The sequence below is a fragment of the Dermacentor albipictus genome, chromosome 8 (genome assembly GCF_038994185.2).
Source record: "Dermacentor albipictus isolate Rhodes 1998 colony chromosome 8, USDA_Dalb.pri_finalv2, whole genome shotgun sequence".
NCBI classification, from domain to species: domain Eukaryota; kingdom Metazoa; phylum Arthropoda; class Arachnida; order Ixodida; family Ixodidae; genus Dermacentor; species Dermacentor albipictus.
The window spans coordinates 26,748,765-26,765,723 of record NC_091828.1 but is presented as its reverse complement, the minus strand read 5'-3'; the positions used below and the strand labels follow the sequence as shown (position 1 = coordinate 26,765,723).

Below are 16,959 nucleotides of genomic sequence, written 5' to 3'. Positions count from 1 at the left end.
AACTGCAAGAAGAAAAAGGTGATAATTTGTAGCACATGACTAGGGCGGAGCTGAGCAAGCGACGTGTTTGCAAGATTGCTCACATGGTGATAACAATTAGGGACGTAGATGCGCTGTAATATCACCACAGGTGCGGAAACATTGGAGAGCCATCTCACTCACTTGGGTTTATTTCTCAAGAGTTCATAGTAATTGACTTAGCTTAGTTAAGTGTGAATGGACGAAACTGTAGTTGAATGCCAGTTCGTGTAAGGGGGAAGAAATTAGTGTGCACAAGCGCCAGCTGACTCGATGACCCGACTAGTCATTACCTGCAAATGTTGACAAATATGCCTGAAAAAAAATAAGGCCAAGCGCGGGGATAAGAATTTAGAGGGACCAGCTTTATGGGATATCTATTATGCATACGGTGTGTAGAAAACACAGCTGAACGTATTTGCCTCCTTTTTTGTAAATTGCTCATAGCATTAAGTCTGTTGCTCCTTATTGGTATCACTAATTACTTTGTTTACAGCAGGTATCGGGTCTTTTAATTCAGATCAAGTAGGAATAGATTTGGTTCTTATTAATGCAAGTGAAATTTAAATTGAACGCTTAAACTTTAAAGGCCCGACACACTCACATGTCATTCAGTAGATGAGCCGAGATATAAAAAAGGAATGAAATGTACACAGCAACAAGATCCAGCAACTTCGCATGTGTCAGGTGGCCGAGCAATGCGAGGTTGTTGCGGACAGTCTGGACAATCGTTCTCTTCTCCAACATGGCGCTGTCGAGAGTGGCTTGCTAGGTACACCAAAATAAGGGCAGTCACATTAAAGATCTCAGATCCTGTTCGTGCTACCTCAGAAGTATACGATAAACAATGAGCCAGGTTTCGCGCAAAATTATTTTTGTATCGGTTTTCAATAACTATTGAACACAGCCCTAACAGGACCTAGGTGAAACAGCATCTGGCATTGTCCAACAGCAAGTGTGAAATGTCTTATTCCTTCCAGGTACGACTATCAAATTAAGGTCCATGGACCATCAGGACAAAGGCGCTTGGACATCTACGAATACTATCTGTTCCTGATGAAGAAGTAATTGTATCAAAATAAATGCATATTTGGAAAGGCTTCTTTCCCTATTAGCATCTCGCTCATAACAATTTCACTTAGAAGTCTGTACTCTTACGCAAACACTGCAACATCTTAACAGGATGTGCTCCACAAGGTTAATTTCTTATGTTGCTTGTCTCTCAGATCTTAATTCGAAGACGTGCATTTTTCATGCAGCACCTATTTATTTTCTGACACATGTCATCGATCTTTTTATTAGAACTACGAAGACTTACCCGTCTAAAGCCTCCATAAATGACAAGTGTATTTAGACTTTAATAAAGCAGGCAAGAAATTTGGCAATCAAGTACAGGGTAATTGGAAGTGTAGCAATGCAATTTAGACCGGATTATTATTACCTTTCACAACAATGATCGTTCCTGACCTTCCGGCCTCCATGGAGACCCGCTTCATTGCCTTCTCGCCTCTTTACCAGGGCATTGCAGATGTCACGACAGGCCGCTCATTGAAATGTCTATGTTGAAACATCGGAAGAACATCGGCGACACCAGCCCGCTTGACTGACAACCTACCGGGCCTCTCCTACTGAGCGCCAAGTCATACTGAATGAAGTCGACAAGATGCTTGCCCGAGATATCATTCTACCTTCTTGAAGCCCTCGGGCTTTTCCGATCGTGCTCGGGAGAAGCAAGGATGAGAGCTGGCACGTCTGTGTCGACTATCGCCATCTGAACAAAGAAACAAGATGGACGTGAATCAGCCGCGGCGGATAGCTGAGGGCCTCGTTTGTTTAGGTGGGGCAATTGTTTTTCTTCGATAGTCATTCGCACCGGTCACTGGGAGATTGCAGTTAACGACATGAATCGTGAAAAAACCGCTTTTATTACACTTGATGGCCTCTAACAGTTTAAAGTGTTGCCGTTCAGACTATGTAATGCCCCGGCTACATTAGAACGTATGGTAGACGTTCTCGTTCAGGGTAGTTCTTCTGCCTGTGTTACTTTGATGACGTTATTACATTTTCACCAAGTTTTGCCACACACAACGAGCGTCTTTAGGCAATTATTTGTTTTCCGCAATTTCTGCTCAATTCGCCCAAATGTCACTTCTGCCGCCGGCAACTTGCTGTGCTCTTACTCCTCATCGATTCTTCCGGCGTCCGCATCAATCCTGAGAAAGTTCGCACAATCAAGAATTTCACCGTGCCGACTTTTTTCAACCATGCTCGAAGCTTTGTGGGCCTCTGGTGATAGTTCCACCGGTTCGTATGCAATTTCAATAACGTTTCGCGTTCTTTAGCAGAACATCTCAAGAAAGACGTGGTTTTTGTCTGGAATCCGGAACCAGCTACTGCGTTCACGGAGCTTACCGTGCAAGTAACTTCGCCACGCATTCTCGCCCATTCTGACATGGCCTCTTCAACGGAAGTTTGAAGTAAGGCCATCAGTCACGGAATAGGCACGGTTTTTGCTCAGCGCCAGCGAGGTTTCGAGCGTGTTATTGTGTATGTTAGCAGTCTTCTCTCACAAGTGGACCGCAGTTACTCTGTTACTGAACGCGAGTGGCTTGCCATCGTTTGGGCAGCGGGTAAATTTCGACGCTACTTCTACGGCTGGCAATTCCCAGTTATCACCGACCATCATGCCTTCTGCTGGCTTTCATCCCTCGAGGATCCTACTGGACCTATCGGTCGATGTGCTCTACGACTCCAAGAGTACTCAAGCACAATTGTTCCTAAGAATGGCTGATTCCATGAAGGTACAGACTGGATGGTACGCCATCCAGTAGACCCACCGAAGCTTCCCCAAAGCTGCGAGTATATGTGCGTGCTGTCGCTTACTGCGTTTCAGAGGATCAGAGATGAGTAACGACGTGATATGATACTTGCGATACCTCATTATCCGGCTAACATGTGAGACACCTTCCCCTTCTGTGCGTATTTGTGCTGTAGGATGGCGTCTTGTACCGCTGCAGCATGCACCCTGACGGTCCTGAATCGCTATTCGTTATTCACAAACATATGCATCAAACTGTCCTCGCAGAGCAACACGATGTTCCTATGGCGCATCACCTTGGACATTCTAGGACGTATGAACATGTTCGGCATCGCTGCTTTTGGCCTGGTTTTTACAGTTCCCTCTGCCACTACACCGCAACCCGTGAGCAGTGCCAGCGCTACAAGAAACCAGCAGTTCTCCAAGCAGGCCGCCTTCAAGCTCTGGACGAACCATCGGAGCCATTCTCTGGAGTTGGTCTCGACCTTCTTGGTTTTTTCAGCTATCTGCCTACGAAAATAAGTAGATAGCAGCCCCTACCGACTACACGACCTGGTACGCGATAACTCGGGCTCTCCCAACCGTCTGTGCAACTGATGTCGCAGACTTCCTTCTCGAAGACGTTATCCTTCAGCACTAGCCTCCTCGATAGCCCCCTCACAGAGCGGGCCCGCTATTTAATATCAAAGTTTGTCCAAGACCACTTACGCCCCGGCGCTACAAGACAAGTGGACAACAGTGTACCACCTTAAGACCAACAGCATCAAAAGCCATTCTAATGGTATCTTCGACTGGTCGCCTGTATGCCCCGAAGCAGAGTCGGGTAGATCGGTCGTTTCCCGAGCTCAAAGGTAGGGGACAAACGCGCAAGCCGAACGTGCGACTCGCTCTCGGAGGAGGAAATTGCTGATGTAAACCACGTGACTACTGCCGACGTCCGATGTTTCGCCTATCAAAAGCTCCTGGCGCTGCCGGAAAAACCGGCGGACGTGCCGGCGGGACGAACGTTTGTCGAGACGCCAGCATGCAGTGGCCTAGGTTGCCAAGGTTACGGTGGGCCGTCGCCAACAGCAGCGACGCAGCGCTGCGATGACGTTGCTCCGACGACAGGGCTCGGTACGCCTCAGAGCGCTCCAAGATAGAGCAGAGCAATCGAGAAGAACCAGCCGAACGCCGGGCGCGCACCCTCTTTCAACTAACCGAAGACAACGCCGCTCGCGAGAGCGCTCCAGAATGCTCAGAAAGGACCAGCCGAAGATAGCATTAGAGAGCTATCAAAAACGTGCTCGCTCTGTATGTTTCTGGCGACCATCATTACTGGGACGCTGCTTTGCGCTCGTAACAATTGCCTATAATTCCTGCCGACATGACTCTGCGGGTTTACTATGTCTTATCTCTTGTACGAAAGAAATCCAATGCTGCTATTGGACACGCTCCTTCCCGCCGTTCTTGACACGTCGTCGCAATGCGCCCGTCAGGCCATCTTCATAGCTGCAGATGTGAGCCAAATTGTTTGCCTTCGCGTTATCACTTTGCAGGAAAATGAACGACGCTTCTGTGATGCCCGCCACCACGATTCCCACTTGAAAAGCAAGATTGGGCCTCTTTCACAAATTTTATCACTCACTACTTCATCAGACCGACATCACGCCCGCGCATCACACTTCATCCCGTCATAGTCATTCAAAGGCTGTTTATCCCCCTCCAGCTCGCACGTCGACTCATCTTAACTCTTTCTTCGTTCAGACAGCGAAAGGCTGGAATCATCTACCTGCTGAAGCGGTGCACCACTCCAGTCATTCATCATTCAAGGCATTTTTTGAAAATATTATATATTGAAATATTATATTATATTAGCAAGAGGCTGAAGACGCGGGTCCCACAGCTGGCCAGGAAAATGTCCGGCTGTTTGGCCTCGGGTGAGTCGTTTGCCCGGAAGAATACGTTGACTTGCTCCTCGTAAATTTGCCAGATGGACCCATCTCCCTCGAACGGCTCGAGCCTTCCATACAGCGGCATGGCGACAGCAATGGGGGGCGGTGTTTCACCGCTCGCGGCGGCGTGGGACGATCCGCGGGTACTCGTCGCCATCCTCGTCGCCAGCGTCACGATCCACCCGGGCTCGTGAACAAGGGAGGGCTCGAGGCACCCTCCGATAGACGGACGCTCCGCAGCGTGGTGGTGCTGAACGATGATTGACCACCGAGCAGCCGTGCTCGTCGGTGTTTATTGCGGTGCGGTGATCTATGTTACCTGCCGAACTTAGCAGGCCACCGAGCCCGGCGGCGAACGAACATTATGCCTGAGGTGGCGTCACATGCTTGCTACACATAGTGCGACTAGCTTGCAATGCAAGAGACTTACAGAGGCTCGCCAATATGTGTGGAACCACAACGACAAAACTAGGCCTCAAATTTAGTACAGAGAAATCGGGAATTATGATCTCTAATGGATGAAACGAGTAACAACGCGGTGTCAATTCAACAGCAAATCATGCCAATAACCAAGCATTATAAATACCTCGGCGTATATGTAGATGAAGGGAACACGTCCTCAAACACCCACCAAGACGACCTGAAAGTGTAAGCTATCCGGAGTGCAGAAATAATGAAACATAGGGCACTTTAGGACCACAATAGATATGAGGTGGTGCGTGAAATGTGGAAAGAAGTCATGGTGCCTGCACTGATATTCAAAAATATTAATTTGCTTATCAAAATTGTATGTATTGTCGGGGTAGGAAGTTAATCAAAGATAGGGTTGGGTGGCCACATGACCAAAGACAAAATGAAGCCGGTTGCCCTTGGGAACCCATGGCAAGACCACAGATCAGGTAGTTCAAGGGTACATAGGTTGGGTCTCTAGTAGTCAGAGAAGCGCAGAGCAAAATTAATTTTGATGAAAGACTCAGGAACATCGATCAAAATTAATGGGTGGCTGAAGTGCACAAGTATATTTATCTAAAAATCGTGGAACAAGAATCGACGAAAAGGGAAGAAAGTTTGCACCCAAGTACAGCTTAATTGGAAGTGTAGACAGACAACTAGGAGAGATCAGAAACTGCGATAGACTGGGACTGCAAATTGGATGCCAAGACTGGAAACAAAACAGACTATGCAGATTTACAAGCGTGAGAAAAAAGAAATTAGAAGAGCAAATCTGTACAATAACACGAAGAGAAGTGCCTTGCTAATGGAGGGTCGAGCTGGTTGCCTTTCGGCACAAACATACCGCGCAAATATTCAGAATTGAGTGAGCCATGGTGTCTACTGAAACCAAAATCCGCAGACCACTCAGCACATCCTAATCGAAGGTGAGGGAATTCAACTAGCTAGACCCGCACGTAGCATACAACTTCGAGAAATGCTTGGATTTAAACTAGACGGAAGGGTATCAACCGGTCAACAGTCGAGATAAGCAAGGGAAGTTTAGAGTATTGGTGCAAAACAAGCAGGGAGGATACTAACACTACCGGATTCATTGCAGGCATAGGCTGCAGCAGAAGGTAAATAGAGAAGATTAAAGAGATGTATACAAGAATGCCAGCGGGAAAAGCATTGATAGCACACCCGAATAACTCATCAGGTTAGGTAAGGATTTGTCCCTGCCCTGTTTCAAAGGAGGTGCCAATAAATCATCATCACCATCAAGTGGGAGTGAGGAACCCAAATGCATACACGTTTCGGCCTTGTAAGTGCATGTCATTACGTTGCTACAATATGAATGGCATTTATGTCGACATTCATCACTAGATGTGTTCTGCCCATCTTTTTATTTCCTTTCTATATGCATGCAGCACTTTGCTGTTCCGTGAACATGGAAGGCTGTAAAAGACCTTAAAAATTCAGTCTGTAGATCGATGCCCAGTTTATATTTTCCACTATTTACGCTATGTAATGCCGGTATCTTACTTTGTCGGGTGCTTCTGCATCGAGGTCTGGTAACTTTGCAAGCACGCTGCTCATTTCCGTCTTCAATCTGCAGAAAGAAAGGAGTAGAATGCGCGAAAATAGCACTGACCGACAAGAGCGCAATATTTAATTGCAGGCAATTACCGTCAACAGAAACCCAGTGCCTCTATAGTCCTATACCTTCTTTCTCTCGCTCTCTCTCCTGTAAATGTCTCCAAATTTGACTAGGTATGTTAACACAAAGGCAGTTCCACGAAAATAAGTTCCACCTGTGGCATGAATTTGTACAACGTAAGGCTAGTCATCACATAGGAAAAGTTTTTTACAACAGACCTCCTAGTGATTATGCATTAAATTGTGAAAATACCCCGATATTCGTAACATGTAGGTACGCTGGTTAGGTTGCGCATGTGATAGTACAAGAAATTATAACAAATAACAGCAGGGATGCAGTTAAACAGATTGTACTTGTTATCTAAGTATTCATAAGTGACGGTGACTGGCGACCACGGAGAGACTCATGATGACCAATGTTCTACCAGGCAAGCGCTGCCTGCCCATCGCTAAACCAAAATGTTTGGTGATTCATGCCGTTCTTGTCGTTCAAGTGGGCTCGCACCGCCACCGCCGCGTAATATAGACACCGGCGTATAAAGACGTCCTTCTACTGTGCCCCTCATTGGTTCAGAATGTTTCCCAATGCAGCCGTGTCTCGGGAAAGTTGACCAGCAATCTCAAGATCCGCTTTCCACCCAAGACGATCATTTGCAACTATTTGTGACCCGTTTGCGACTGTTCGTGACCGTCTCATTGCGACCAACTTCGTCGGGTGGCCTGAGCGTGTCGCCAGTATGAATGAACCCTCAAAATGAGCCTTGCGTTACTTTTCCTGCAAAAGTGACTTATGATATTTTTTTCTTTGGTCAACTGCTATCTCTACACGCAGCGCTATGTTCAAGAACATTGTCTTGTGGTGCTTTAAAGAAATATTCAGATGTAGTTGCCCCTACACGTACAAAAATTCGCGAGGGAAGTTGCTAGAAGACCGATGATGGTACATCAGCTGCTGTCTCAGCGAGTAAATGCTGCAGATCAGGCCACATAAAATAAGTACGTGTCCCGAAGGATTGAGGAAGAACAATCAAAATCTTGATATCACCTTTAATTTATTTCTAAACTTTTACTTGTGCGCAACCTGCGAGGAGCCGGCGCACACGGGTCTCAGGCGCTGCACAAAAGCCCGTGGAAGTTATATCTACGGTAAATATTTGACTGCAATTATGTAAGAGGACTGAAAAGTTCTCCAAGTTGCTTTTCGTTCACTGTGAAAACGTGCGTATATTGAACACGGAAGAAAACGCGTAATCCTATGTACACAAATTTATCAAGAACGCCACTTATCAAAAAATAAAGAAAACAAACTGCACCCCTACAATGAACCAGATGAACATAGTCGCAGACCATGGTTGTATCACCAGACGCAATAAGATTTGAGCCTCTCATTGTCTTTGCTCAGTAACTGTGTTTATAGGTGTTCATCGTAGCGGTGTTGTTTGTTTTCTTTACTTGTTTTTCATCGGGCTTCTTTTTAAATATGTCTATATAGGTTGACATGATTTCTGCCAAGCGGCATGGTGAGTCAGCGCTCGTTCGTGTGGTCCGTCCATCCTTGTTCAATTGCCGACGTTTTTCACAATGGATGACTTGTTCAGTAAAATTATGTACGCCGCGGAGTACCAGCACAAAAATCTTGGATATTCTTTCGTCTAATAAGTAGGTACTGAGCAAAGATGGGAAACCGCGGACATTATCAATAATATCTGGACACACACAGAGAGATTTTGCAATTTTTAAGGAATGAAAGCTTACGACACATGTGATTCGGATTTTGCGTGCCACATAGGGTAAGATATCACCTGAAGTTGAATGCCATGGTGAGTACAAGCACATGAAATATACAATTACAATTGAAAGATTTAAAACCTCGTCAATGGAGACGACCAAATTTTTCGAGACACGACAGGTAACTTCGAGAAATGTTAACACCAGGTGCAAGTAGTTTGATAAATGAATGAGCGTTGGGCTAACACAAGCATCGATACATTTTTCGAAAGCGGATAATGCGGCAGAAATAGCACGGTACGGGTAATTACCGAAGCTTTATTCATAGCGCAACATTAGATTTAGGAGAGAAAAAAGAGGTGTATAACTGCATGTGAGGTTTTGTAAACACAGTCCGCCACGTGATCGCACGAAACGGTGACGAGGGTGCCAACGAACGACATCTGTTTTGATGATTCTCTTGCTCCATGTACGAGCACGATTGCCGCGTGCCATGTTATGGCCGCCCACATTTCGTAATCCAATGACGACGAACTTACGCTGACGCTACTTGCCGCTGTACTAGACGCGGCCGATCAATTTCTTGCCTAAACATCATCAATCGCCTTTCCAACGTGGTCACCGAGCTTTATTAGCTGCTTTGGCTTCTGCAGCTACCGATAGGAGGTGACCCAAGTATATGCAAGATATATAGTAGCATTGCCTTGGCAGCAGCTAGCTTTGTTTTTAGCTAGATCCAGTCAAGTAAGGATCTGAAGTGTTATGATTAACTATTTGCACAATGAATGCGATCTTACAAAATTTTAGTAAGCACTGAGCAGCGGTGGGCGGAATTTGTTTTATTTGCCCTTAAGTATAAAACCCTTGAGCAGGACACGCTGGGACGGTGTTCCGCCATAAGCAACAGCTGAGGAAGATTGGAAGCGCAGCCTGCATAACGGCACAGCATCGCACTCAGGATTCAAGAATCAGCAAAAATTGAAGCAGCATGGCCTGCTAGGCTGACGGTGTGCAGACCTGCACTAAAAAGTAGCCGCATAACGCTGTTGTTTGCCCGCAAATGTTTACGATGCATCACATGTTGAGGTCGACGTCGCCGACTGCTGCACGTTGCAGTCGACTGCCCGTACCTACCTTACAATGAATTGACATTAGTTCCAAGCTCCATTCTTATTATGGATATTTTGTAGTGTGTGTGTCCCCAGAAATGAATCTCGCCATTATATCGACTGCTAAATTGTTTGTCAGCCCTCCTTTAACCACTTCAACACGGGAAAAAATGGAGGCAATCCAATGAGTAACTATGTCTACGAGTAGCTAGGACAGTCTTTCAGGAGCTGACAGAAAAATAGGTAACGTTATATATACAATAACAAACGTTCCGAAGTAAAAATAACACGTCAAAAGGTCAAACCTCAACATCAGAAAACGTTGCCTGAGCTCCTCGCAAGCAACTTTTTCTTTAAGGGCCGCCTCAGCTGAGATATGGCGTCCTTCTCCGGAAGTTGGGCAATCCATTTTGCAAAATGCGTAATGGGCGCGATTTCATTTCAAGAAAACTTTTGAGAAGATCCGCTTCAGTTCAAGAGTGCCCAGGTTTGTCTACAAATGTAGGCACTGGACGCGAGAGGTTAACGCAGTAACGAATTTTATTGTGCAGGACAGCACCTTCAAACTATACGTCCGATAGGGGAAACCGTATTAGAAATTTATGCAATGATTATAACCGCCAGCGAACCATTCGTCCCTAGAATTCACAGTCATGGCTATGAAAAGTTTGTTCCATGCATTTTTTGCATTTTCTGTGCCAGCTTTTGTCATATTTACTCGCCACAAGAAGTTGCAATGAATAAAGAAATCGTCATACGTGGTGGAGTCTCTGTTCTTATATAAACGTTCTTCCAGTTCAGAAAGTTGGCCTTCACCTTGCTTCAGCGTCTGTGAAAGTCTGCAGTTTGGAAATAAAAAAAAATTATCAAGAGAAGCAGTGAAGGTGAACAAAAGTGTTAAATTGTTAATACAAAACGTTGTGAGTCATCCCCCTTTTTCTATTGGAATACATCCCCCAGGACAAGTGACGGAGTAATAGCTTGATAACTTAAATAAAGGTTAGGGCCTTCATTTATTTATGCATGGTGCGTAACTAGGGCCATGTCGATATTTTAAACTTTCGAATACCAAATCAACTGTACCTCTACTGGAATCAATCTTCAAATCAAATTGTCTATTTGTAGATAGTAATAGTCTTCAAATCGCTTTCGAATATAGTATATCACCAAAACTGCTCGCCCAATCGTGCAGTCTTAGAAAAAGTACCATAACCTACATCACGGCCACTGCAGTAGATACAAAACACAAGCAGGCGGGAGCACGCAACATCGCTTAGTGCGCAATACTATTCTAGTTACACGGCTACTTTTCGCAATCACCAGCCTTTCGTGCGAGATCAAATTAGGTTCTCGAATTCTTTCAATGCCCCATTTATGCTTTAATGTGGAACACTTCGTAAGGTGTCATGTATTGACAGAAACTTGCTCATTTTGTGAATGCACTAGGCTAAGAAGATCCTTTTATATCAAACGTGAGAACGCCACTTAATTATTCTGTAAATATTTGAACAGCAAACAATATTTGAATCGATTAGCTTTTGGCGCTATTCAATTCTTATTCGATTCGGTTTGAAAACTTGTTATTCGGACACCGCTCAGCTTTACATCGCCATTAGACGCAATGCTATGAGAGACGTTGCAATAGGTGATTCCGTGAAAGTTTCTACTACCTGGGTGTCCTAATGTTCCCCTAAATCTATATATTAGAAATATTACTAATTGATTTATTTATTCAGCGGTAATTTTGCATTTTTCTATCACATGTACCTAATAGTCATCCCCATGTAGAATGCCCTTGCGAGAGTGTGACCGTAGCGGAACACAAGCTTCTGTTCTGAACGCGAGAAATGCCACGAACAGGCTCGCGCATATAAAGACGGTAGGTAAATGATTATTGCGTAAAATTTCCAGTGGGACTTTTCAGATGCTACCTTAGCATCATGGCCAGTCGCTCATCGACTTCATACAACGAATGATTTAGTGACCGAGTTACTGGAGCCATGGCTCACTGTATCGTCGAGGATGATGCAGTGTGTCTCAAATAAGACCTGCTGTGGTTACCAATTGGTGAATCGAATTATAGTGAAATAATTTTAATAGGGTAAGTTATGTAAATGTAGTTATGCGAGATTAGGTGAGTCATTTAAATGGGAAAGAACCTTAATTACTCCTACTAATCTCGACTAGACTAAAGTAATCCTAAATACGCTCATTTAACCCTGATAAAATGCTTTCAGCTTAACGTTTTCCACCGAAATTGCACTTCAATAATCGTAAGTCCCCTTTACTTAACCTTCAATAGGCCTAAATGATTTAACCATGTAAGAATTTATTACACTAATAATTTAGACCGACCTATCTTTAATTAGCATCATTATACCTAATGGTGTTGGGCTGCTGAGCACGAGGTCGCGGGATCGAATCCCGGCCACGGCGGCCGCATTTCGATGGGGGCGAAATGCAAAAATACCCGTGTGCTTAGATTTAGGTGCACGTTAAAGAACCCCAGGTGGTCAAAATTTCCGAAGTCCTCCACTACGGCGTGCCTCATAATCAGAAAGTGGTTTTGGCACGTAAAACCCCAAATATTATTATTATTATTATACCTAATCACCCTAAAAATTGCCTTCAAGCTTAAGTAACTTCACCGTAATTCATAACGGTAAATCAGACTTCCACCCGTTCGTAGCGATTGCTACAAAGGAACCCATACGGATTCCTCGAAAGAAAAGACTCGCAGTTGACGAAAAGTCGACCTGGTCCGAGACTCGAACGCGGGACCACCGTCTTTCCGGGGCAGCCGCTCTACGATCTGAGCTAACCAGGCAGCTAGCAGATGACAGGACGAAGTTGAATTTCTCAGCAACTCGAACCAAAGGCAAGAGTTTCACGTAATAGTTCTGCGGAGACCCGCAAGATGGATGTTTTAAGGTGTCTGATTTTCCCTTTACGGATTGCTTGCCTCCACCGGCGTTAGAATTGCTTGCGTATCTATCTTCCTTCCCGCTATCCCGTGGTGGCGGTCCCGTCGAAATGTCACGCATGTCTAGTTCCCTCCGGCTCCTCGGGGCAGCGGTCCCATCGTGCGCGGGAATGCGTTTGAAGATCACAGTAAATTAGCTCATAGCTAAGTTCAAAATTCTGTGTCACCACCGTGTCGTGTGCTAAACAGCTTCGCTCGTTATCCACCATCGCAGATTATAACGGGACTATAATTTTTTTAGAATACTGCGATACGTTTACAATCAGTGCAACCTAATTGCAGCAAACGCCATATGTATTTACTTTCTATAGTGAGGATAATACTGGTTCAGTAAGGATACGGAAATCAGGAAGATATTGACGGTTTAAAAGTGTCTGTGCAGCGTAATAGCGTAACATGATACATTAGAAAACCGATTTAAACATTTTTATATGATTCTTATCGTGCAATAACGCCTCGAAAACAAATTGACGGTGGTATTTATGCCTAGTTGAAGCGTTGATTATGGAACTGTTGAAAATGTTTTTCGACATATGTTGTCGCGGTACAACGCGGACAGAACACAGGTAGACGTAATTCAAGAACAACGGGACAATCTGTTCAAAAGCCAACAGAGCAGAAACACGTCTTCTTCGCCATCGCGCAATCTCACTGACCCACCAGACGGAGACCGTTAGTGCTCCCATTGTCGTCGTCATCTGCGTCGAATACACGCGTCAATTGTCACTCCCTACGTAAGAATCGCCCCTATGCTTCACAAGAAGTGTCACTTGCGGAAGTAAAGGCCGATGGAATGGTTATTCGCTCACATGTGGCTTTATGCGGACAACGTGCACAAGTTCAGGATGGTGCGTGCAGCGCCGCATACAGTTGGGATTCTCGGGAGCGACCTCGTAGGTGACATCACTGAGTCGCCGCCATACTCAATATGGTCTGAAGTATTGGCTGAACCGCTTGTTGGAGAGGCCTCGTTTCCACATGGGTGTCGAAACCCACACTCTGTCGCCGACGTCATATGTAACTATTCTGCGGTGAAGATCGTTGCGGCCTGCGTCGTAGTCTTGCTGCTGGCAGATCCGCGAGCGCGCGAGCTGTCGAGCTTCTGCGCGTTGCACCAACACATCGGCGTCCCTATCAGTATCGTCAAAGTCGCGTGGAAGCATCGCATCCAGCATCGTTCCTACATCCCGTCCGTGAACAAGGGTGAACGGAGTCATGCCCGTCGTCTCTTGTTTCGCCGTGTTATAGGCAAGCGTGATATAAGGTAGGATGTCGTACCAATTTTTATGTTCAACATCCACGTACATTGATAGCATGTCTTCAATGGTTTTCTTTAGGCACTATGTTAATCCATTGGCTGGTGGATGGTAGGCGGTTGACTTCCGATGGGCCGTTCCACTTAATAGCAAGACGTGATCTAACACTTCCGCCGTAAATGCGGTTCCTCGGTCTGTTATTACGACGTTTGGCGCGCCGTGTCGCAATACCACATGCTCAATGAAAAAGCACGCTCAGCGCGCTTTCAGCGTAACGTGGGAGATATTCTGTTGCGACGATAGCAAAGCGATTCCCTGCAGTAGAAGTAGGAAGTGGGCCCAAAATATCCATTCCAATTTGATCAAATGGTCTTCGAGGAACCTGGACGGGTGGTAGGAGGCCAGCTGGTTTCCTCGGAAGCGGCTTGCGTCTCTGGCAGTCGAGACAAGCGCGAACGTGATGTTTCACGGCGGTAGTAAGACTCGGCGAACAGCACCTTTGCTGCACTGTGATTATTGTTTGCGTGTAGTCTAAGGGACGAGAAGTCACCTCCTTGTGGCAAGCTTGAAGTACTTCCGCTCGAAGAGCTGCAGAGATGAGGAGCAGATATGGGGGCCCGGTTGAAGAAAAGTATTTTTTTTTGTGAAGTACCTTGGCCCGTAAACAAAACGACAAGTCCTCTTGCGACAACTCTAGGCCGTTTCGCAGAACTTCCCTTCAAGTAATTGATTACTTCAAGCAACTGAGGGTCGTCCGCTTGTTTTTGCGCGATGGCGGATGTGTCCACAACACAAAGAAACGCTGAGTCTTCTTCTTCAGGTGGAGCAGACGACTCTATCGGCGATCGAGACAGGCAGTCAACATCCGCATGTCGTTTCCCCAATTTGTACGTGACAGTCATGTCAAACGCTTGCAGCCTTAGGCTCCTAAGCGCCAGTCGTCTAGAAGGATCTTTAAGGTGTGTCAACCAACATAGTGAATGGTGGTCGCTGATAACTGTGAAGCGTCGGCCATAAAAATATCAGCGAAATTTACCATACCACGACGAGGCATTCTTTGTCAATTGTGGAGTAATTAGCCTCTGTACGTGAGAGTTCTCTACTTGCATAGGCAAGCACTCTTTCTGTGTCCACTTGCTCAGGAAGAGGACCTTAGTGTTGAAGCAATGAACGACAATCTTATGGGCATCATTAAGGAGTGTGCAATAGAAGTCAGTGGCAACTCCGTTAGACAGGATACCAGTAAGCTATCGCAGGAGACGAAAGATCCGATGAAACGTTAATGTATGAAAGCCTCTATTCCTACAGCTAGAATAGAGCTGGCAGAACTTTCTAAGTTATTCAACAAGTGTAAGACGGCTGACAAAGAACTATAATTTGGATATAATTGAACATGCTCTGGGGAACAGAGGAAGCCTAAAAGCAGTGAAGAAGAAACTAGGAATAGGCAAGAATTAGATGTATGCGTTAAAAGACAAAGCCGGTAATATCATCATTAATATGGGTGATATAGTTCAAGTGGCTGAGGAGTACTTTAGGGATTTATGCAGTGCCAGTAGCACCCACGACGATAATGTGAGAGAGAGTAGTGTAGAGGAAGTTTAAATCCCACAAGTATCGCCGGAAGAAGTAAAGAATGCCTTGGTAGCTATGGAAAGGGGGAAGGCAGCTGGGGAGGATCAGGTAGCAGCAGATTTGTTGAAGGATGGTGGAAACATTGTCCTAGAAAGACTGGCCACCCTACATACACAACGCTTCATGACCTCGAGCGTACCGAAATCTTGGAAGAGCGCTTACATAATCCTAATCCATAAGAAAGGGGACACCAAAGACTAGAAAAATTATAGAACAATCAGCTTACTGTCTGTTGCCTACAAAGTATTTACTAAGGTAATCGCAAATAGAATCAGGAACACCTTAGACTTCGGTCAACCAAAGGACCAAGCAGGATTCCGTAAAAGGTACTCAACAATAGACCATATTCCCACTATCAATCAGGAGATAGAGAAATGTACGGAATATAACCAACCCTTATATATAGCTTTTTTTATTGCAGCCTGTCCACCATTGGAATATGAATAGGACAGGCCGCCATTGGAATATGAACCTGGCAACGTTTAACGCTAGAACGTTATCTAGTGAGGCGAGTGTAGCAGTGCTATTGGAGGAATTAGAGGGCAGTAAATAGGATATAATAGGGCTCAGTGAAGTTAGGAGGCTAAAAAAAGCATATACAGTGCTTAAAAGCGGGCACGTCCTGTGCTACCAAGGCTACCAAGCCGGTGGTAACTCCGTTAGACAGGACACCAGTAAGCTATCGCAGGAGACGAAAGATCTGATCAAGAAACGCCAATCTATGAAAGCCTCTAATCCGGCAGCTAGAATAGAACTGGCAGAACTTTCGAAGTTAATCAACAAGCGTAAGACAGCTGACATAAGGAAGTATAATATGGATAAAATTGAGCATGCTCTCAGGAACGGAGGAAGCCTAAAGCAGTGAAGAAGAAACTAGGAATTGGCAAGAATCAGATGTATGCGTTAAGAAACAAAGCCGGCAATATCATTAATAATATGGATGAGATGGTTCAAGTGGCTGCGGAGTTCTATAAAGATTTATACAGTACCAGCGGCACCCACGATGATAATGGAAGAGAGAGTAGTCTAGAGGTATTCGAAATCCCACAGGTAACGCCGGAACAAGTAAAGAAAGCATTGGGAGCTATGCAAAGGGGGAAGGCAGCTGGGGAGAATCAGGTAACAGGAGATTTGTTGAAGGATGGTGGGCAGATTGTTCTAGAGAAACTGGCCATCCTGTATACGCAATGCCTCATGACTTCGAGCATACCGGAATCTAGGAAAAACGCTAACATAATCCTAATCCATAAGAAAGGGGACTCCAAAGACTTGAAAAATTATAGACCGATCAGCATATTGCCTGTTGCCTATAAAGTATTTACTAAGGTAACTGCAAATAGAATCAGGAACACCTTAGACTTCCGTCAACCAAAGGACCAGGCAGGAT

General features: G+C 45.3%; 1 protein-coding gene across 1 annotated transcript in view; it reads right to left on the bottom strand.

Annotated features, from left to right (window-relative positions):
- The window catches only part of LOC135907760 (glutathione hydrolase 1 proenzyme-like), a 96,260-nt gene that overhangs the window by 38,900 nt on the left and 40,401 nt on the right, over positions 1–16,959 (bottom strand). The window contains exons 8-9 of the mRNA XM_065439486.2: positions 10,457–10,537; positions 6,748–6,814 (exon numbers count right to left, since the gene is read on the bottom strand). Coding sequence (XP_065295558.2) covers positions 6,748–6,814; positions 10,457–10,537 — 148 coding nt within the window. The remainder of the gene's footprint in view (positions 1–6,747; positions 6,815–10,456; positions 10,538–16,959) is intronic.